The sequence below is a fragment of the Coregonus clupeaformis genome, chromosome 23, assembly GCF_020615455.1.
Source record: "Coregonus clupeaformis isolate EN_2021a chromosome 23, ASM2061545v1, whole genome shotgun sequence".
Lineage (NCBI taxonomy): Eukaryota > Metazoa > Chordata > Actinopteri > Salmoniformes > Salmonidae > Coregonus > Coregonus clupeaformis.
The window spans coordinates 52,878,112-52,901,444 of NC_059214.1; the positions used below are offsets into that span (position 1 = coordinate 52,878,112).

The 23,333-nt window shown below is 49.9% G+C and overlaps 1 protein-coding gene across 1 annotated transcript in view; it reads right to left on the reverse strand.

The window, feature by feature from the left end:
• si:dkey-230p4.1 (trichohyalin) overlaps positions 1 to 23,333 on the reverse strand; it is an 85,011-nt gene that overhangs the window by 25,268 nt on the left and 36,410 nt on the right. Inside the window, exons 3-14 of the mRNA XM_045206478.1 lie at positions 20,705 to 20,833; positions 20,448 to 20,525; positions 19,708 to 19,778; positions 18,965 to 19,130; positions 18,381 to 18,487; positions 17,783 to 18,130; positions 17,127 to 17,307; positions 9,762 to 9,965; positions 9,509 to 9,657; positions 4,920 to 5,069; positions 4,679 to 4,835; positions 435 to 581 (exon numbers count right to left, since the gene is read on the reverse strand). Coding sequence (XP_045062413.1) covers positions 435 to 581; positions 4,679 to 4,835; positions 4,920 to 5,069; positions 9,509 to 9,657; positions 9,762 to 9,965; positions 17,127 to 17,307; positions 17,783 to 18,130; positions 18,381 to 18,487; positions 18,965 to 19,130; positions 19,708 to 19,778; positions 20,448 to 20,525; positions 20,705 to 20,833 — 1,887 coding nt within the window. The remainder of the gene's footprint in view (positions 1 to 434; positions 582 to 4,678; positions 4,836 to 4,919; positions 5,070 to 9,508; positions 9,658 to 9,761; positions 9,966 to 17,126; positions 17,308 to 17,782; positions 18,131 to 18,380; positions 18,488 to 18,964; positions 19,131 to 19,707; positions 19,779 to 20,447; positions 20,526 to 20,704; positions 20,834 to 23,333) is intronic.

Below are 23,333 nucleotides of genomic sequence, written 5' to 3' on the forward strand. Positions count from 1 at the left end.
TATACCTGTATAGCCTGGGTGTTGGGGTTAATGTATACCTGTATAGCCTGGGTGTTAGGGTTAATGTATACCTGTATAGCCTGGGTGTTGGGGTTAATGTATACCTGTATAGCCTGGGCGTTAGGGTTAATGTATACCTGTATAGCCTGGGTGTTAGGGTTAATGTATACCTGTATAGCCTGGGTGTTGGGGTTAATGTATACCTGTATAGCCTGGGTGTTGGGGTTAATGTATACCTGTATAGCCTAGGTGTTAGGGTTAATGTATACCTGTATAGCCTGGGTGTTAGGGTTAATGTATACCTGTATAGCCTGGGTGTTAGGGTTAATGTATACCTGTATAGCCTGGGTGTTAGGGTTAATGTATACCTGTATAGCCTGGGTGTTGGGGTTAATGTATACCTGTATAGCCTGGGTGTTAGGGTTAATGTATACCTGTATAGCCTGGGCGTTGAGCTCTCTCTTGTCCTTGGCTAGGGCTTCGTTTAAGGCAGCCATCTTCTCTAGGGCATCACGGTGCTCTGACACTTCTCTCTTCAGAAGGGTCTGACCGGATGACAGGGTTAAGACTGACTCACGGGCCTGGAGGGAAGCAAAGGGAGGAATGAGGGAGGAGAACGAGGGGAGAGAGAGGCGAGAGATTGAGGAGAGAGGAAGGAGGAGAGGAAGGAGGGATGTGAGTAGCAAGACTACCAGTGGGAAAGGCAACATTTCCACAGGGGTCCTGAGGGAAGAAGATGTGAGCTGCTATTCTGCTCTAGTCTTCACCTTCATCATTTGTGCTGAAGAAACAATGCCATGACAAAGAGACAGAACAGAACAGCATGAAAGCTAGCATGTGCAGTAGAAGGAAGCGTTAGCATCAAAGGGGATTTGCATCGCAGTGCTAGCTGTGCCACTAGAGATCCTGGTTCGAATCCAGGCTCTGTCGTAGCCGGCCACGACCGGGAGACCCATGGGGCGGCGCACAATTGGCCCAGCGTCGTCCAGGGTAGGGGAGGGAATGGCCGGCAGGGATGTAGCTCAGTTGATAGAGCATGGCGTTTGCAACGCCAGGGTTGTGGGTTCGATTCCCATGGGGGGGCCAGTATAAAACATTTAATGTATGCACTCACTAACTGTAAGTCGCTCTGGATAAGAGCGTCTGCTAAATGACTAAAATGTAAATGTAAATGTAATATTATAGGGTGCCCGCCACTCTGCCCAGAGTGTGTGAAAACATTTCAGTTCCTTATGTAATAAAACACATTTTACCAAGACAAATATGATTCTTCATGTTCTGAATCGTTCAGTGGGGTCTTTCTCTAACATCATTAACATTATATCCAAAAAGTCGGATTTCGTAACCTATTACATCCGATAATAAGCTCTGCTGACAGTAACTTTTGATGATTTTAGATGTTGTGGTCGTCGTCTGCAAAGTTGTTTCCGCGGGTCGCAAAAAGCTAAATTAGCATGACAGAAGCTGGATTAAATAGAAAAGGCTTTGAAATAAAAAGCTTGGGGTACACTCTTGAGCTACATTGACATTTCAGGGATACGCTTATATTTGTGAGAAATCTTCGAAAACAATCAGGAATGACGCATTAATATGAAAGGTGTATACTAAAATATGAAAATACTACATGTCATGTCTCAAAATCGATATCTGTCTTAGCTCTACATTGTATGTCCTTTGGGTTTGAGTAGAAACATTAGGAGTTCAGCGGTGAGCCTGGAGCCTGTCAGTTAGCCATTCTCTCCCAGCATCCAGCCCAGCTGACGCCATGCTAGTTTCCTGTCAGTTAGCCATTCTCTCCCAGCATCCAGCCCAGCTGACGCCATGCTAGTTTCCTGTCAGTTAGCCATTCTCTCCCAGCATCCAGCCCAGCTGACGCCATGCTAGTTTCCTGTCAGTTAGCCATTCTCTCCCAGCATCCAGCCCAGCTGACGCCATGCTAGTTTCCTGTCAGTTAGCCATTCTCTCCCAGCATCCAGCCCAGCTGACGCCATGCTAGTTTCCTGTCAGTTAGCCATTCTCTCCCAGCATCCAGCCCAGCTGACGCCATGCTAGTTTCCTGTCAGTTAGCCATTCTCTCCCAGCATCCAGCCCAGCTGACGCCATGCTAGTTTCCTGTCAGTTAGCCATTCTCTCCCCAGCATCCAGCCCAGCTGACGCCATGCTAGTTTCCTGTCAGTTAGCCATTCTCTCCCAGCATCCAGCCCAGCTGACGCCATGCTAGTTTCCTGTCAGTTAGCCATTCTCTCCCAGCATCCAGCCCAGCTGACGCCATGCTAGTTTCCTGTCAGTTAGCCATTCTCTCCCAGCATCCAGCCCAGCTGACGCCATGCTAGTTTCCTGTCAGTTAGCCATTCTCTCCCAGCATCCAGCCCAGCTGACGCCATGCTAGTTTCCTGTCAGTTAGCCATTCTCTCCCAGCATCCAGCCCAGCTGACGCCATGCTAGTTTCCTGTCAGTTAGCCATTCTCTCCCAGCATCCAGCCCAGCTGACGCCATGCTAGTTTCCTGTCAGTTAGCCATTCTCTCCCAGCATCCAGCCCAGCTGACGCCATGCTAGTTTCCTGTCAGTTAGCCATTCTCTCCCAGCATCCAGCCCAGCTGACGCCATGCTAGTTTCCTGTCAGTTAGCCATTCTCTCCCAGCATCCAGCCCAGCTGACGCCATGCTAGTTTCCTGTCAGTTAGCCATTCTCTCCCAGCATCCAGCCCAGCTGACGCCATGCTAGTTTCCTGTCAGTTAGCCATTCTCTCCCAGCATCCAGCCCAGCTGACGCCATGCTAGTTTCCTGTCAGTTAGCCATTCTCTCCCAGCATCCAGCCCAGCTGACGCCATGCTAGTTTCCTGTCAGTTAGCCATTCTCTCCCAGCATCCAGCCCAGCTGATGCCATGCTAGTTTCCTGTCAGTTAGCCTTAATACTCTCCCAGCATCCAGCCCAGCTGACGCCATGCTAGTTTCCTGTCAGTTAGCCATTCTCTCCCAGCATCCAGCCCAGCTGACGCCATGCTAGTTTCCTGTCAGTTAGCCATTCTCTCCCAGCATCCAGCCCAGCTGACGCCATGCTAGTTTCCTGTCAGTTAGCCATTCTCTCCCAGCATCCAGCCCAGCTGACGCCATGCTAGTTTCCTGTCAGTTAGCCATTCTCTCCCAGCATTCAGCCCAGCTGACGCCATGCTAGTTTCCTGTCAGTTAGCCTTAATACTCTCCCAGCATCCAGCCCAGCTGACGCCATGCTAGTTTCCTGTCAGTTAGCCATTCTCTCCCAGCATCCAGCCCAGCTGACGCCATGCTAGTTTCCTGTCAGTTAGCCATTCTCTCCCAGCATCCAGCCCAGCTGACGCCATGCTAGTTTCCTGTCAGTTAGCCATTCTCTCCCAGCATCCAGCCCAGCTGACGCCATGCTAGTTTCCTGTCAGTTAGCCTTAATACTCTCCCAGCATCCAGCCCAGCTGACGCCATGCTAGTTTCCTGTCAGTTAGCCATTCTCTCCCAGCATCCAGCCCAGCTGACGCCATGCTAGTTTCCTGTCAGTTAGCCATTCTCTCCCAGCATCCAGCCCAGCTGACGCCATGCTAGTTTCCTGTCAGTTAGCCATTCTCTCCCAGCATCCAGCCCAGCTGACGCCATGCTAGTTTCCTGTCAGTTAGCCATTCTCTCCCAGCATCCAGCCCAGCTGACGCCATGCTAGTTTCCTGTCAGTTAGCCTTAATACTCTCCCAGCATCCAGCCCAGCTGACGCCATGCTAGTTTCCTGTCAGTTAGCCATTCTCTCCCAGCATCCAGCCCAGCTGACGCCATGCTAGTTTCCTGTCAGTTAGCCATTCTCTCCCAGCATCCAGCCCAGCTGACGCCATGCTAGTTTCCTGTCAGTTAGCCATTCTCTCCCAGCATCCAGCCCAGCTGACGCCATGCTAGTTTCCTGTCAGTTAGCCATTCTCTCCCAGCATCCAGCCCAGCTGACGCCATGCTAGTTTCCTGTCAGTTAGCCTTAATACTCTCCCAGCATCCAGCCCAGCTGACGCCATGCTAGTTTCCTGTCAGTTAGCCATTCTCTCCCAGCATCCAGCCCAGCTGACGCCATGCTAGTTTCCTGTCAGTTAGCCATTCTCTCCCAGCATCCAGCCCAGCTGACGCCATGCTAGTTTCCTGTCAGTTAGCCATTCTCTCCCAGCATCCAGCCCAGCTGACGCCATGCTAGTTTCCTGTCAGTTAGCCATTCTCTCCCAGCATCCAGCCCAGCTGACGCCATGCTAGTTTCCTGTCAGTTAGCCATTCTCTCCCAGCATCCAGCCCAGCTGACGCCATGCTAGTTTCTTAATTTTTGCCCACTTTTTTTCTCTGTCCTCCATTGGTTTACTCACCCTAATTCTAGTCATCCTATATGGGAATAAACTCGAGTAACTTTGAACGGATAGAGACATGAGGTTTGGTCCTTTGGTTTTCTTGGAGGAGTATCTACACAATTAACACCTTATTTTACCCATTGGTCAAAAGACGCGTGTTTGACTGGACACCCTACAACATAATACTCTATTTTCAATATGAAACGATGCATGTAGTTTGCAGGCTTTAACGGGTGAGCGATCACGTTCATGTAAACAAAGGCAGACAAATACAACGAGCATGTGTCAGATCCAATCTAAGACTCAAGAGGTTAGAGGTCAGAGATGATAGCTGTACCTTGCTTAGAGCATTCTTAACATCAGCAGCTTCCTCTTCTGCCTTCTCCCTGTCCAGCTGTTCTCTCTGCAGCGCCCCCTGTAGGGCATGCAGCTCCATGCGGATACGAGCCTCACGCTCACTGAGATGGGCACTCTCTACCAGGTCAGCCTCCAATCTGTCAATCAAATCAATCAATCAAATGGTTTGTAAAGCCCTTGTTACATCAACAGTTGACTTTACAGTGACCTGGAGTAGGTACCGTCTCTGCCTCTCACTCTCCAGCTCCTTCCTCTCTTCCACCTCCCTCTCTCTCTCCCGTCTCAGTCGTTCGTTCTCCTTCCTTCTCTCCTCACTCCGTCTCTCTTCTTCCTCCAGCTGGCTCCTCAGGGAGCCCACCATCTCTCTCTCACTGACACAGCAACAGCAACATAGATGGGTGAATCTCCAGCGTTTTTCCAGTCAACCATAAGTGGAGAACACAAAGCCTGGTCCCACATCTGTTTGTGCGGTCTTTCCAACTCCTCTGGGACAATGACCAGGAGTTGGCAAGACAGCACAAAAAGATCTGGGACCAGGCTAGAGAGAACACAAGACATCCTGCAGAACAGAAGTAGGAACAGGTTATTATTGTAAAAGATATATTATTCTCAACAACCCACCTGGCTAAATTCAGGTTTAAATAAGCAGGCTTCCTCCTCCTCACCCGAGACCTGAGCAACATGTCCTGTGTGTGTTACCTGAGCAACATGTCCTGTGTGTGTTACCTGAGCAACATGTGTGTTACCTGAGCAACACGTCCTGTGTGTGTTACCTGAGCAACATGTGTGTTACCTGAGCAACATGTCCTGTGTGTGTTACCTGAGCAACATGTCCTGTGTGTGTTACCTGAGCAACATGTCCTGTGTGTGTTACCTGAGCAACATGTCCTGTGTGTGTTACCTGAGCAACATGTCCTGTGTGTGTTACCTGAGCAACACGTCCAGTGTGTGTTACCTGAGCAACATGTCCTGTGTGTGTTACCTGAGCAACATGTCCTGTGTGTGTTACCTGAGCAACACGTCCAGTGTGTGTTACCTGAGCAACATGTCCTGTGTGTGTTACCTGAGCAACATGTCCTGTGTGTGTTACCTGAGCAACATGTCCTGTGTGTGTTACCTGAGCAACATGTCCTGTGTGTGTTACCTGAGCAACATGTCCTGTGTGTGTTACCTGAGCAACACGTCCAGTGTGTGTTACCTGAGCAACACGTCCAGTGTGTGTTACCTGAGCAACATGTCCTGTGTGTGTTACCTGAGCAACATGTCCTGTGTGTGTTACCTGAGCAACATGTCCTGTGTGTGTTACCTGAGCAACATGTCCTGTGTGTGTTACCTGAGCAACACGTCCAGTGTGTGTTACCTGAGCAACACGTCCTGTGTGTGTTACCTGAGCAACATGTCCTGTGTGTGTTACCTGAGCAACATGTGTGTTACCTGAGCAACATGTCCTGTGTGTGTTACCTGAGCAACATGTCCTGTGTGTGTTACCTGAGCAACATGTCCTGTGTGTGTTACCTGAGCAACACGTCCTGTGTGTGTGTTACCTGAGCAACATGTCCTGTGTGTGTTACCTGAGCAACATGTCCTGTGTGTGTTACCTGAGCAACATGTCCTGTGTGTGTTACCTGAGCAACATGTCCTGTGTGTGTTACCTGAGCAACATGTCCTGTGTGTGTTACCTGAGCAACATGTCCTGTGTGTGTTACCTGAGCAACACGTCCTGTGTGTGTTACCTGAGCAACACGTCCAGTGTGTGTTACCTGAGCAACACGTCCAGTGTGTGTTACCTGAGCAACATGTCCTGTGTGTGTTACCTGAGCAACATGTGTGTTACCTGAGCAACATGTCCTGTGTGTGTTACCTGAGCAACACGTCCAGTGTGTGTTACCTGAGCAACACGTCCAGTGTGTGTTACCTGAGCAACACGTCCTGTGTGTGTTACCTGAGCAACATGTCCTGTGTGTGTTACCTGAGCAACATGTGTGTTACCTGAGCAACATGTCCTGTGTGTGTTACCTGAGCAACATGTCCTGTGTGTGTTACCTGAGCAACATGTCCTGTGTGTGTTACCTGAGCAACACGTCCTGTGTGTGTTACCTGAGCAACATGTCCTGTGTGTGTTACCTGAGCAACATGTCCTGTGTGTGTTACCTGAGCTACATGTCCTGTGTGTGTTACCTGAGCAACATGTCCTGTGTGTGTTACCTGAGCAACATGTCCTGTGTGTGTTACCTGAGCAACATGTCCTGTGTGTGTTACCTGAGCAACACGTCCTGTGTGTGTTACCTGAGCAACATGTCCTGTGTGTGTTACCTGAGCAACATGTCCTGTGTGTGTTACCTGAGCAACATGTGTGTTACCTGAGCAACATGTCCTGTGTGTGTTACCTGAGCAACACGTCCAGTGTGTGTTACCTGAGCAACATGTCCTGTGTGTGTTACCTGAGCAACATGTCCTGTGTGTGTTACCTGAGCAACATGTCCTGTGTGTGTTACCTGAGCAACATGTCCTGTGTGTGTTACCTGAGCAACACGTCCAGTGTGTGTTACCTGAGCAACACGTCCTGTGTGTGTTACCTGAGCAACATGTCCTGTGTGTGTTACCTGAGCAACATGTGTGTTACCTGAGCAACATGTCCTGTGTGTGTTACCTGAGCAACATGTCCTGTGTGTGTTACCTGAGCAACACGTCCTGTGTGTGTTACCTGAGCAACATGTCCTGTGTGTGTTACCTGAGCAACATGTCCTGTGTGTGTTACCTGAGCTACATGTCCTGTGTGTGTTACCTGAGCAACATGTCCTGTGTGTGTTACCTGAGCAACATGTCCTGTGTGTGTTACCTGAGCAACATGTCCTGTGTGTGTTACCTGAGCAACACGTCCAGTGTGTGTTACCTGAGCAACATGTCCTGTGTGTGTTACCTGAGCAACATGTCCTGTGTGTGTTACCTGAGCAACATGTGTGTTACCTGAGCAACATGTCCTGTGTGTGTTACCTGAGCAACACGTCCAGTGTGTGTTACCTGAGCAACATGTCCTGTGTGTGTTACCTGAGCAACATGTCCTGTGTGTGTTACCTGAGCAACATGTCCTGTGTGTGTTACCTGAGCAACATGTCCTGTGTGTGTTACCTGAGCAACACGTCCAGTGTGTGTTACCTGAGCAACACGTCCTGTGTGTGTTACCTGAGCAACATGTCCTGTGTGTGTTACCTGAGCAACATGTGTGTTACCTGAGCAACATGTCCTGTGTGTGTTACCTGAGCAACATGTCCTGTGTGTGTTACCTGAGCAAACATGTCCTGTGTGTGTTACCTGAGCAACACGTCCTGTGTGTGTTACCTGAGCAACATGTCCTGTGTGTGTTACCTGAGCAACATGTCCTGTGTGTGTTACCTGAGCAACATGTCCTGTGTGTGTTACCTGAGCAACATGTCCTGTGTGTGTTACCTGAGCAACATGTCCTGTGTGTGTTACCTGAGCAACACGTCCAGTGTGTGTTACCTGAGCAACATGTCCTGTGTGTGTTACCTGAGCAACATGTCCTGTGTGTGTTACCTGAGCAACATGTGTGTTACCTGAGCAACATGTCCTGTGTGTGTTACCTGAGCAACATGTCCTGTGTGTGTTACCTGAGCAACATGTCCTGTGTGTGTTACCTGAGCAACATGTCCTGTGTGTGTTACCTGAGCAACATGTCCTGTGTGTGTTACCTGAGCAACATGTCCTGTTTGTGTTACCTGAGCAACATGTCCAGTGTGTGTTACCTGAGCAACACGTCCTGTGTGTGTTACCTGAGCAACATGTCCTGTGTGTGTTACCTGAGCAACACGTCCTGTGTGTGTTACCTGAGCAACATGTCCTGTGTGTGTTACCTGAGCAACATGTCCTGTGTGTGTTACCTGAGCAACACGTCCTGTGTGTGTTACCTGAGCAACATGTCCTGTGTGTGTTACCTGAGCAACACGTCCAGTGTGTGTTACCTGAGCAACATGTCCTGTGTGTGTTACCTGAGCAACATGTCCTGTGTGTGTTACCTGAGCAACATGTGTGTTACCTGAGCAACATGTCCTGTGTGTGTTACCTGAGCAACATGTCCTGTGTGTGTTACCTGAGCAACATGTCCTGTGTGTGTTACCTGAGCAACATGTCCTGTGTGTGTTACCTGAGCAACATGTCCTGTGTGTGTTACCTGAGCAACATGTCCTGTGTGTGTTACCTGAGCAACATGTCCAGTGTGTGTTACCTGAGCAACACGTCCTGTGTGTGTTACCTGAGCAACATGTCCTGTGTGTGTTACCTGAGCAACACGTCCTGTGTGTGTTACCTGAGCTACATGTCCTGTGTGTGTTACCTGAGCAACATGTCCTGTGTGTGTTACCTGAGCAACATGTCCTGTGTGTGTTACCTGAGCAACATGTCCTGTGTGTGTTACCTGAGCAACACGTCCAGTGTGTGTTACCTGAGCAACATGTCCTGTGTGTGTTACCTGAGCAACATGTCCTGTGTGTGTTACCTGAGCAACATGTCCAGTGTGTGTTACCTGAGCAACACGTCCTGTGTGTGTTACCTGAGCAACATGTCCTGTGTGTGTTACCTGAGCAACATGTCCTGTGTGTGTTACCTGAGTAACATGTCCTGTGTGTGTTACCTGAGCAACATGTCCAGTGTGTGTTACCTGAGCAACACGTCCAGTGTGTGTTACCTGAGCAACATGTCCTGTGTGTGTTACCTGAGCAACACGTCCTGTGTGTGTTACCTGAGCAACATGTCCTGTGTGTGTTACCTGAGCAACATGTCCTGTGTGTGTTACCTGAGCAACATGTCCTGTGTGTCCGTGAGCTCCTGTCCTCCATGCAGGCTCTGTGTCTGCCTCTCCTCTGTGTCTGTCTCCAGCTGTCTGACTCTCTGTTCCAGCGCTGCTCTCTCCTCACCCAGCCTCCGCAGGCTAGCCGCAGCCTCCTGAAGGGAAGCGGGAGATGAGACATGGACACTGGTGGCTTGTTCTGGACTTAACTAGATCATGCAGAACAGAACAGCGGATCTGATACATGTCTTCAACAGACCTGTACTTCCTGGTGCCGCCACAGCAGGGTGGTCTCAGCCTGGGCCAACACATCCAACACCTGGGTTAGCCCTGTAGTGGTCTCAGCCTGGGCCAACACAGCCAGCACCTGGGTTAGCCCTGTAGTCAACCGGTCTGGTCCTAACCCATCGCTGGACAGACACAGAGTAGGGCTACTGCTACTCTGGGAGAACAGAACCTTGGACTGGACACGGGAACCAACAACAGAATATCATTAAACAGGCTATATAATGGACCAATACAGTGGGCTGGGGGATGTGTTCATTTCTATGTGGTGCATTCGGAAAGTATTCAGAACCCTTGACTTTTTCCACATTTTGTTACGTAACAGCCATATTCTGAAATGGATTAAATACATTTTTTCCTCATCAATCTACACACAATACCCCATAATGACAAAGCGAAAACAGGTTTTTAGAAATTTTAGCAAATGTTTTAAAAATAAAAACAGAAATACCTTATTTACATAAATATTCAGACCCTTTGCTATGAGACTCGAAATTGAGCTCAGGTGCCTCCTGTTCCCATTGATCATTCTTGAGATGTTTCTACAACTTGATTTGGAGTCCACCTGTGGTAAATTCAATTGATTGGACATGATTTGGAAAGGCACACACCTGTCTATATAAGGTCCCACGGTTGACAGTGCATGTCAGAGCAAAAACCAAGCCATGAGGTTGAAGGAATTGTCCGTAGAGCTCCGAGACAGGATTGTGTCGAGGCACAGATTTGGGGAAGGGTACCACAAAATGTCTGCAGCATTGAAGGTCCCCAAGAACACTGTGGCCTCCATCATTCTTAAATGGAAGAAGTTTGGAACCACCAAGACTCTTCCTAGAGCTGGCCGTCCGGCCAAACTGAACAATCGGGGGAGAAGGGCCTTGGTCAGGGAGGTGACCAAGAACCCGATGGTCACTCTGACCCGGAGGTTCACCTTCCAACTGGACAACGACCCTATGTCACAGCCAAGATGACGCAGGAGTGGCTTCGAGACAAGTCTCTGAATGTTGAAAACAGTTTTCTGCCCCTCCCAAAAAATAGAATTTGTAGATAATTGGCTCTCTTTCTGGGACTCACCCACAAACAGGACCAAGCCTGGCCTGCTGAGGAGTGATGGACCCTGGAGGGGTGCTACAGGACCAAGCCTGGCCTGCTGAGGAGTGACGGACTCCATCCTAGCTGGAGGGGTGCTACAGGACCAAGCCTGGCCTGCTGAGGAGTGATGGACTCCATCCTAGCTGGAGGGGTGCTACAGGACCAAGCCTGGCCTGCTGAGGAGTGATGGACTCCATCCTAGCTGGAGGGGTGCTACAGGACCAAGCCTGGCCTGCTGAGGAGTGATGGACTCCATCCTAGCTGGAGGGGTGCTACAGGACCAAGCCTGGCCTGCTGAGGAGTGATGGACTCCATCCTAGCTGGAGGGGTGCTACAGGACCAAGCCTGGCCTGCTGAGGAGTGATGGACTCCATCCTAGCTGGAGGGGTGCTACAGGACCAAGCCTGGCCTGCTGAGGAGTGATGGACTCCATCCTAGCTGGAGGGGTGCTACAGGACCAAGCCTGGCCTGCTGAGGAGTGATGGACTCCATCCTAGCTGGAGGGGTGCTACAGGACCAAGCCTGGCCTGCTGAGGAGTGATGGACTCCATCCTAGCTGGAGGGGTGCTACAGGACCAAGCCTGGCCTGCTGAGGAGTGATGGACTCCATCCTAGCTGGAGGGGTGCTACAGGACCAAGCCTGGCCTGCTGAGGAGTGACGGACTCCATCCTAGCTGGAGGGGTGCTACAGGACCAAGCCTGGCCTGCTGAGGAGTGACGGACTCCATCCTAGCTGGAGGGGGTGCTACAGGACCAAGCCTGGCCTGCTGAGGAGTGACGGACTCCATCCTAGCTGGAGGGGTGCTACAGGACCAAGCCTGGCCTGCTGAGGAGTGATGGACTCCATCCTAGCTGGAGGGGTGCTACAGGACCAAGCCTGGCCTGCTGAGGAGTGATGGACTCCATCCTAGCTGGAGGGGTGCTACAGGACCAAGCCTGGCCTGCTGAGGAGTGACGGACTCCATCCTAGCTGGAGGGGGTGCTACAGGACCAAGCCTGGCCTGCTGAGGAGTGACGGACTCCATCCTAGCTGGAGGGGTGCTACAGGACCAAGCCTGGCCTGCTGAGGAGTGATGGACTCCATCCTAGCTGGAGGGGTGCTACAGGACCAAGCCTGGCCTGCTGAGGAGTGATGGACTCCATCCTGGCTGGAGTGGGGCTACAGGACCAAGCCTGGCCTGCTGAGGAGTGATGGACTCCATCCCTAGCTGGAGGGGTGCTACAGGACCAAGCCTGGCCTGCTGAGGAGTGATGGACTCCATCCTAGCTGGAGGGGTGCTACAGGACCAAGCCTGGCCTGCTGAGGAGTGATGGACTCCATCCTAGCTGGAGGGGTGTTACAGGACCAAGCCTGGCCTGCTGAGGAGTGATGGACTCCATCCTAGCTGGAGGGGTGCTACAGGACCAAGCCTGGCCTGCTGAGGAGTGATGGACTCCATCCTAGCTGGAGGGGTGCTACAGGACCAAGCCTGGCCTGCTGAGGAGTGATGGACTCCATCCTAGCTGGAGGGGTGCTACAGGACCAAGCCTGGCCTGCTGAGGAGTGACGGACTCCATCCTAGCTGGAGGGGTGCTCTCATCTTATCTACCAACATAGACAGGGCTCTAACTCCTCTAGCTCCACAATGAGACAGGGTGCAGGCCAGGCAGCAGGCTGTTAGCCAGCCCAATGAGACAGGGTGCAGGCCAGGCAGCAGGCTGTTAGCCAGCCCAATGAGACAGGGTGCAGGCCAGGCAGCAGGCTGTTAGCCAGCCCAATGAGACAGGGTGCAGGCCAGGCAGCAGGCTGTTAGCCAGCCCAATGGAGACAGGGTGCAGGCCAGGCAGCAGGCTGTTAGCCAGCCCAATGAGACAGGGTGCAGGCCGGGCAGCAGGCTGTTAGCCAGCCCAATGAGACAGGGTGCAGGCCAGGCAGCAGGCTGTTAGCCAGCCCAATGAGACAGGGTGCAGGCCAGGCAGCAGGCTGTTAGCCTCCCCAATGAGACAGGGTGCAGGCCAGGCAGCAGGCTGTTAGCCAGCCCAATGAGACAGGGTGCAGGCCAGGCAGCAGGCTGTTAGCCAGCCCAATGAGACAGGGTGCAGGCCAGGCAGCAGGCTGTTAGCCAGCCCAATGAGACAGGGTGCAGGCCAGGCAGCAGGCTGTTAGCCAGCCCAATGAGACAGGGGTGCAGGCCAGGCAGCAGGCTGTTAGCCTCCCCAATGAGACAGGGTGCAGGCCAGGCAGCAGGCTGTTAGCCTCCCCAATGAGACAGGGTGCAGGCCAGGCAGCAGGCTGTTAGCCTCCCCAATGAGACAGGGTGCAGGCCAGGCAGCAGGCTGTTAGCCAGCCCAATGAGACAGGGTGCAGGCCAGGCAGCAGGCTGTTAGCCAGCCCAATGAGACAGGGTGCAGGCCAGGCAGCAGGCTGTTAGCCAGCCCAATGAGACAGGGTGCAGGCCAGGCAGCAGGCTGTTAGCCTCCCCAATGAGACAGGGTGCAGGCCAGGCAGCAGGCTGTTAGCCAGCCCAATGAGACAGGGTGCAGGCCAGGCAGCAGGCTGTTAGCCAGCCCAATGAGACAGGGTGCAGGCCAGGCAGCAGGCTGTTAGCCAGCCCAATGAGACAGGGTGCAGGCCAGGCAGCAGGCTGTTAGCCTCCCCAATGAGACAGGGTGCAGGCCAGGCAGCAGGCTGTTGGCCTCCCCAATGAGACAGGGTGCAGGCCAGGCAGCAGGCTGTTAGCCAGCCCAATGAGACAGGGTGCAGGCCAGGCAGCAGGCTGTTAGCCAGCCCAATGAGACAGGGTGCAGGCCAGGCAGCAGGCTGTTAGCCTCCCCAATGAGACAGGGTGCAGGCCAGGCAGCAGGCTGTTAGCCAGCCCAATGAGACAGGGTGCAGGCCAGGCAGCAGGCTGTTAGCCAGCCCAATGAGACAGGGTGCAGGCCAGGCAGCAGGCTGTTAGCCTCCCCAATGAGACAGGGTGCAGGCCAGGCAGCAGGCTGTTAGCCAGCCCAATGAGACAGGGTGCAGGCCAGGCAGCAGGCTGTTAGCCTCCCCAATGAGACAGGGTGCAGGCCAGGCAGCAGGCTGTTAGCCAGCCCAATGAGACAGGGTGCAGGCCAGGCAGCAGGCTGTTAGCCAGCCCAATGAGACAGGGTGCAGGCCAGGCAGCAGGCTGTTAGCCAGCCCAATGAGACAGGGTGCAGGCCAGGCAGCAGGCTGTTAGCCAGCCCAATGAGACAGGGTGCAGGCCAGGCAGCAGGCTGTTAGCCTCCCCAATGAGACAGGGTGCAGGCCAGGCAGCAGGCTGTTGGCCTCCCCAATGAGACAGGGTGCAGGCCAGGCAGCAGGCTGTTAGCCAGCCCAATGAGACAGGGTGCAGGCCAGGCAGCAGGCTGTTAGCCTCCCCAATGAGACAGGGTGCAGGCCAGGCAGCAGGCTGTTGGCCTCCCCAATGAGACAGGGTGCAGGCCAGGCAGCAGGCTGTTAGCCAGCCCAATGAGACAGGGTGCAGGCCAGGCAGCAGGCTGTTAGCCAGCCCAATGAGACAGGGTGCAGGCCAGGCAGCAGGCTGTTAGCCTCCCCAATGAGACAGGGTGCAGGCCAGGCAGCAGGCTGTTAGCCAGCCCAATGAGACAGGGTGCAGGCCAGGCAGCAGGCTGTTAGCCAGCCCAATGAGACAGGGGTGCAGGCCAGGCAGCAGGCTGTTAGCCAGCCCAATGAGACAGGGTGCAGGCCAGGCAGCAGGCTGTTAGCCAGCCCAATGAGACAGGGTGCAGGCCAGGCAGCAGGCTGTTAGCCAGCCTGACAGCTTAGTGGAGTCTGCCACTAGCACAGTCAGTGTAGTCAGCTCAGCTATCCCCATTGAGACCGTGGCTGTGCCTCGATCTAGGTCAGGCCAAAACTAAACATGGCGGTGTTTGCCTTAGCAATCTCACTGGAATAAAGACCTCCTCCATTCCTGTCATTATTGAAAGAGATTGTGATAATATCTCCCATCTCCAAATAGGACTACTTAATGTTAGATCCCTCACTTCCAAGGCAGTTATGGTCAATGAACTAATCACTGATCATAATCTTGATGTGATTGGCCTGACTGAAACATGGCTTAAGCCTGATGAATTTACTGTGTTAAATAAGGCCTCTCCTCCTGGTTACACTAGTGACCATATCCCCCACGCATCCCGCAAAGGCGGAGGTGTTGTTAACATTTATGATAGCAAATGTCAATTTACCCTCCTGGGCCGTATACAGAGTTCCTCACTGAGTTCCCTGAATTCCTATCGGACCTTGTAGTCATGGCAGATAATATTCTAATTTTTGGTGACTTTAATATTCACATGGAGAAGTCCACAGACCCACTCCAAAAGGCTTTCGGAGCCATCATCGACTCAGTGGGTTCTGTCCAACATGTCTCCGGACCTACTCATTGCCACAGTCATACCTTGGATCTAGTTTTGTCTCGTGGAATAAATATTGTGGATCTAAATATTTTTCCTCATAATCCTGGACTATCGGACCACCATCTTATTACCACACACACTAACTGTAAGTCGCTCTGGATAAGAGCGGCTGCTAAATGACTAAAATTTAAAAATTTAAATGTTTGCAATCGCAACAAATATTCTGCTCAGACCCCAACCAAGGACCATCATAAGCCGTGCTATAAATTCTCTGACAACCCAAAGGTCCCTAGATGCCCTTCCAGACTCCCTCCACCTACTCAAGGACGTCAGAGTATAAACATCAGTTAACCACCTAACTGAGGATCTAAACTTAACCTTGCGTAATACCCTAGATGCAGTCGCACCCCTAAAAACAAAAAACATTTGTCACAAGAAACTAGCTCCCTGGTATACAGAAAAAACCCGAGCCCTGAAGCAAGCCTCCAGAAAATTGGAATGGAAATGGCGCTCTACCAAACTGGAAGTCTTCCTACTAGCTTGGAAAGACAGTACAGAGCAATATCGAAGAGCCCTCACTGCTGCTCGATCAGCCTATTTTTCCAACCTATTTGAGGACAATAAGAACAGGTCTCTGGAGAGACTAGTCAGGATCTGGATCATCTCTGGAGAGACTGGGAGACTAGTCAGGATCTGGATCATCTCTGGAGAGACTGGGAGACTAGTCAGGATCTGGATCATCTCTGGAGAGACTGGGAGACTAGTCAGGATCTGGATCATCTCTGGAGAGACTGGGAGACTAGTCAGGATCTGGATCATCTCTGGAGAGACTGGGAGACTAGTCAGGATCTGGATCATCTCTGGAGAGACTGGGAGACTAGTCAGGATCTGGATCATCTCTGGAGAGACTGGGAGACTAGTCAGGATCTGGATCATCTCTGGAGAGACTGGGAGACTAGTCAGGATCTGGATCATCTCTGGAGAGACTGGGAGACTAGTCAGGATCTGGATCATCTCTGGAGAGACTGGGAGACTAGTCAGGATCTGGATCATCTCTGGAGAGACTGGGAGACTAGTCAGGATCTGGGTAATCTCTGGAGAGACTGGGAGACTAGTCAGGATCTGGATCATCTCTGGAGAGACTGGGAGACTAGTCAGGATCTGGGTAATCTCTGGAGAGACTGGGAGACTAGTCAGGATCTGGATCATCTCTGGAGAGACTGGGAGACTAGTCAGGATCTGGATCATCTCTGGAGAGACTGGGAGACTAGTCAGGATCTGGATCATCTCTGGAGAGACTGGGAGACTAGTCAGGATCTGGATCATCTCTGGAGAGACTGGGAGACTAGTCAGGATCTGGATCATCTCTGGAGAGACTGGGAGACTAGTCAGGATCTGGATCATCTCTGGAGAGACTGGGAGACTAGTCAGGATATGGATCATCTCTGGAGAGACCTGAAAATAGCTGTGCAGCGACGCTCCCCATCCAACCTGACAGAGCTTGAGAGGATCTGCAGAGAGGAATGGGAGAAACTCCCCAAATACAGGTGTGCCAAACTTGTAGCGTCATATCCAAGAAGACTCGAGGCTGTAATCGCTGCCAAAGGTGTTTCAACAAAGTACTGAGTAAAGGGTCTGAATACTTATGCAAATATGATATTTCAGGTGATTTTCTTTATAAATTTGCAAAACTTTCTAAAAACCTGTTTTTGCTTTGTCATTATGGGCTATTGTGTGTAGATTGGTGAGGGGGGGAAATGATTAAATCCATTTTAGAAGTAAGGCTGTAACGTAACAAAATGTGGAAAAAGTCAAGGGGTCTGAATACTTTCCGAAGGCACTGTATTTTCTGATCTGTGGTCAGTCTTACCAGTTTTAGAACGGCCTGACAGACAGACTCTAGAGTTCTCTCTGTGTTTCTCTGTCTCTCCCACTCCCTTTCTCTGTTCTCTCGCTTCTCCAAAGCCCTCCCTCGCTCCATCTTCCTCTCCTCCTCCTGGCGTTCTTCCTTTTCCTCTTGGTCCTGAATGGTACGAGATAACGCAGAGATCCTGTGGAAGAGAGAGAGAGAAGAGGAACAACCACGTCTACCTCTAGACAATCAGAAACAGGATTGATTAAGCTGATCATGTCTGAGGCAGAGACAAAGGATGAATCCCAAATGGCACCCTGTTCCCTATGTAGTGCACAAAGGGAGAGCCCTCTGGTCAAAGGGAGAGCCCTCTGGTCAAAGGGAGAGCCCTCTGGTCAAAGGGAGAGCCCTCTGGTCAAAGGGAGAGCCCTCTGGTCAAAGGGAGAGCCCTCTGCACAAAGGGAGAGCCCTCTGGTCAAAGGGAGAGCCCTCTGGTCAAAGGGAGAGCCCTCTGGTCAAAGGGAGAGCCCTCTGGTCAAAGGGAGAGCCCTCTGGTCAAAGGGAGAGTACTATATAGGGAATAATGTGCCATTTGGGACACAACCAAAGCAATGAGTATTGTTCTCAGTGGAGAATGCAGGAAAGGCAGGGCTGGAGTAACCTTTTAGTCTGACCTGTTATTCAGATGCAGGGTCTCAGCCTCATAGAGGTCTCTGAGCTCTGTCAGCTCCCTCTCCCTCTCCTCCCTCTCCCTCTCCTCTCTCTCCCTCTCCTTCTCCTCTCTCTCCCTCTCATCTCTCTCCCTCTCCTCTCTCTCCCTCTCCTTCTGGTCGTGGTCCAGGTCCTGCAAGGAGAGAGGGCCTAGGGTGGAGGAGAGGGGTGGGGCAGAGGCAGAGCGGGAAGCAGGATGGAGGCTGGTTGTAGGGTCACTAGGCCATAGAGAGAGAGACACCACTGAACCACAGTGGGAGAGGAGAGAGGAAGAAAGGTGAGAGAACTCAGCCCTGAGCTCCCAAAGGTCCCTGTGGGTGGGATCAACAACAACAATCATTACCAACCGGACTATATATCACAAGTACAGAAGTACGTCCAAAATGGCACCCTAATCCCTATACAGTGCACTACTTTTGACCAGAGCACTAGGGCTATTTTAACCAGAGCCATAGGGCTCTAGTCAAAAGTAGTGCACTATATAGGGAGTAGGGTGCCACTTCAGACACAGCCGTAGAGATAGAGAGTTTAAGACACTGGTTTGAATTGTTTTCCAAGCACCTGTCAGTGGCAGTCTTCATAGTGTGACAGTGTCGTCTCAGAGTGATCACATCTCCCCAGACGGACATCAGACGACTCTGCCCCTGGTCTACATGACTGGTCAGTCGCTGAGGAAAGAAAGAGAGAAAGAAAGAGAGAAAGAAAGAAAGAAAGAAAGAAAGAAAGAAAGAAAGAAAGAAAGAAAGAAAGAAAGAAAGAAAGAAAGAAAGAAAGAAAGAAAGAAAGAAAGAAAGAAAGAAAGAAAGAAAGAAAGAAAGAAAGAAAGAAAGAAAGAAAGAAAGAAAGAAAGAAAGAAAGAAAGAAAGAAAGAAAGAAAGAAAGAAAGAAAGAAAGAAAGAAAGAAAGAAAGAAAGAAAGAAGAAAGAAAGAAAGAAAGAAAGAAAGAAAGAAAGAAAGAAAGAAAGAAGAAAGAAAGAAAGAAAGAAAGAAAGAAAGAAAGAAAGAAAGAAAGAAAGAAAGAAAGAAAGAAAGAAAGAAAGAAAGAAAGAAAGAAAGAAAGAAAGAAAGAAGAGATGATCAGAATGATGAAACAGCTCCAGTAATGAAAGACTCATCTCCTCCTGTCTTTGGACCAATCAGTCTACCTCTTTCTCTTTCTGCCACTCCGTCTCCCTCAGTCCCGCCTCCTCCACTGCTTTGGACCAATCAGTGGTCAGTTTGCAAAGATCCTCCCTCAGTGCTTCATTTACCTGCCCTGATTGGCTGAGCTGGCCACGAAGGAGAGCGTTCAGCTCTGCCAGCCCTACACTCCTGCTCACAGACACACACACACAAAGGGGAATTAAGCTTCACAATCTTGTCTAGGGACCTTATAGTCTCGAGATGGGACAACAACAGTATGGAAAACAGTTTAATATCTATATTTATCAAAGGTAGGGGGCGATAGTGAGAACACCGGGTGGCATCCTTACCTTTTTTAATAAAAGCTTAGTTAGTGCTGTATTCACATCTCTCCCAAATGAAGAAGCATCTTTGATTGATTAATTTGGGTTCTGATAGTAATTCCCCAGTTTCAGATTCAATAGTTGCTATATCAGTTAATTGATCATTACTGCGAAGCTTGTTGACCAGTAAACGACTGGGCCGATTACCATGGAAGTAATGGTTGAGTCTAACTCGATGGATGGCAAATTATGTTTTAACAATCAATTCTGTCTTGACTTTGGAAAGACTAATAGCTACCTGGTCTGAAAATAGTGTTTGTTGAGAACGCTCTAACGCAGTTCACAACATTTCCAATTCTGACATCTTCTTTAATTGTGATTTATTCAACCCCTATGCAGTCAGGGCTTGTGTCTCTGATGTGTCTCTGATGTGTCCCACCCACCTCTGCTGTTCTTCCTCCAGCCTGATGAGGGCGCTCTCTAAGGAGTCACTGTGCTCATCCCTGATCCTCCTCTGCACAACAACACAACAGAAGAAGGACAATGAGAGAGCAGATTTACGCGTAAACAACAGCCACAACGGTTTCCACTAGTTACCACAGCCACAAATTCAAAATGGCTATATCATAAAAATTCGTGAAAACAAACATTTGCTTGTAGGTCTTAATTTAAGGTTAGGCATAAGATTAGCAGTGTGGATAGGGTTAGGTTTAAAATCACATTTTAAGAAAATACATTGTAGAAATAGGATAGGTTTTTGACTTTGTGGCTGTGGTACCTAGTGACGACCAGGCACAACTCCGATATAAAGTTGTTGGGATGTTGTCGGGATGTCACACGTCCTACTTAGATCAGTGCACTCGTAATAACCTAATCATTACCAAACTTATATTGGATCAAATAAGCCACACATAGCAAATAAGCCATTAATATTTGTTGTAACCAAAAACGACTCACTTGGTGAGCTAAAAAAATGAAAAAACACCACCTGCTGGAGAAGACAGATTTTGGGCCCAGTCATCCCACTCACTTCTCCTCTTCCTCTGTGCTGATATGCAGATTCAATTAACTACAGCATTGAAAAACACTTCATCAAGGGCTACCTTGAAAAAGGGATTCATATCTTAATGGGGATTGACCTGGTTAAATAAAGTATTCATCAAATAATAGATTTTCCTCTAACCTCACGTTTCAGGAGCTCCCTTTCTTCGGTCTTCACCTGGTGTTCCATTCCCTGACAGCGATCCCGGTATTCCAGCACCTGAGAACAGAGCATTTAATCACTGTGTAAACGAGAGAGCAACAATTATTTACACGGCCATGTTTGAGAGCGTCAATTCTGCTCAGTCGCTGATCATCGACTGTTGAATTTATGCTCTTAAAACATGGACATATCCAAGTCCATTATAGCCCCACAGTGCCAACCATTTAAACCCTGACCTTGTTCTGTAGTTTGTGGATGAGTAGAGCCTGCCTGGCCTCCCTCTCTCTGCCATCTCTCATCTTCCTTCTCCACTCGCTGTCCAGACGCAGAGACACACACAGGGATGGGTCCAGTGACTGGGACAGCTAACCAGAGGACAGAAAGAGACAGATATATGAGGCTAATAATATAATAATAATAATAATAATAATAATAATAATAATAATAATAATAATAATAATAAAATATAATAATATGCAATTTATATTATTATTATTATTATTTTGTATTTTGGTAAATGGGTTGAGAGAAAATAGTGCTGTCCCTGACTAAAAAAAAAAATATTGGTTGACCGAAAGTCGTCTGTTCTTTCGACCAATCGATTGGTTGACATTTTTAAACATGTGTTTTTCCATATATAGACACACCCTATGTGTTTTAATAAAATCAACTATATGCATTGAGCTGGTCGGATGCTTTAAGCTTACGGTTGGATTAAATAAGACAAATGCCTCAAGAGGGCGCCAGAGATCCGCTCCTGCTGGCTTTCTCAGATTCTGCCGTTACTCTCCTGAAGTTGTCGGTAATAGGCTACACGAGGAGTCGGCAATATTCTGATGTGGAATGCCAATTTATCTTACAATTTCTACCGAGCTGCGTGCCAGTTATGGTTTCCATATGCACATTGTCGTGAAACTGTTTAATTTAATTTATAATAACGTCTTTATATCTCTAAATCATTGTAATGTGGTGAATAAAAAATTCGATCCAAATCTAAATGAAAATGATACAAACCTAAAAAGTAACTTCTATTGCCAACTATGTAAAAATAGCCTCCATAAAGCCAACAAATAAAAACATTGCAGTCTGCAGCCAGAAAATATCCTGATAAAAACAAATATCCTATAAATCACATTGGCTACACATGGCCTGGATCAGAGCGTTACATTTTTTCCCTGTCACGCTGAGTGGTTATCGAAGGGAGAGAGATGGAAAGATGTTTCAGATACACTAAGGAACTATTGTCATTCTCAATCGATGTAAAAACAGACTTTGTTTGCTTGCTGTTTTTGAGGTCATTAGTGGTGGTGCATTAAGCCAATCAGAAATACTATCAGATCCCCAAATGGACACATTTATATGCCTACCATTTGAGCGCAGGCCAGGTAGACTATAGACCTACTTCTATGCGTGCGCGTCCTTACTCAACATTGACAGGAGCGCTCCAAACAAAAGACAATTACTAAATTGACAACACTCATAAATGTAATGAAATAAACCTAAACTTGTTTCTCACAAGTGTAGCAGGTTGTGACTCTGCAAACAATGTGTCCACTCAGACAATGAGAACAGGAAGACTGGAATAATAATATTGAATGCATTAACAGAAATGACCGTAACCAAAGTAACAAACATTTCAGATTAGAAATGATAGGAATTAACGGTAAATGTACTACTGGTGATATATGGAATGGGGAATTGATAGACACTAACAATCAAACGCAAACAATTCACACAATGAAAGTTATGAAACAATGAATGTGCACAAATTGGCGGGAAAAGAGTGCATTCTGGAGAGAGAAGTTCAATGTGCATCTGACGTCTGCATTGGCCGTGCAGCCTTTCAGTTGATCAGTAGAAGGGCATTCATACTTCTCACGCTTCGCAGAGCAGTGCAGAGCTGTTGTCAAGGAAGAGCAGTGCAGAGCTGTTGTCAAGGAAGTGAGTTTGTGTTTTCTATATATCGCCCCCACCTACCGTCAACCAATCGTGTCACTGCGGAGCTATGCAGAGCCATCTGGGAGACGCCATGGCGATGCAGAACGGAGCTATGCAGAGCCATCTGGGAGACGCCATGGCGATGCAGAACGGAGCTATGCAGAGCCATCTGGGAGACGCCATGGCGATGCAGAACGGAGCTATGCAGAGCCATCTGGGAGACGCCATGGCGATGCAGAACGGAGCTATGCAGAGCCATCTGGGAGACGCCATGGCGATGCAGAACGGAGCTATGCAGAGCCATCTGGGAGACGCCATGGCGATGCAGAACGGAGCTATGCAGAGCCATCTGGGAGACGCCATGGCGATGCAGAACGGAGCTATGCAGAGCCATCTGGGAGACGCCATGGCGATGCAGAACGGAGCTATGCAGAGCCATCTGGGAGACGCCATGGCGATGCAGAACGGAGCTATGCAGAGCCATCTGGGAGACGCCATGGCGATGCAGAACGGAGCTATGCAGAGCCATCTGGGAGACGCCATGGCGATGCAGAACGGAGCTATGCAGAGCCATCTGGGAGACGCCATGGCGATGCAGAACGGAGCTATGCAGAGCCATCTGGGAGACGCCATGGCGATGCAGAACGGAGCTATGCAGAGCCATCTGGGAGACGCCATGGCGGTGCAGAACGGAGCTATGCAGAGCCATCTGGGAGACGCCATGGCGATGCAGAACGGAGCTATGCAGAGCCATCTGGGAGACGCCATGGCGATGCAGAACGGAGCTATGCAGAGCCATCTGGGAGACGCCATGGCGATGCAGAACGGAGCTATGCAGAGCCATCTGGGAGACGCCATGGCGATGCAGAACGGAGCTATGCAGAGCCATCTGGGAGACGCCATGGCGATGCAGAACGGAGCTATGCA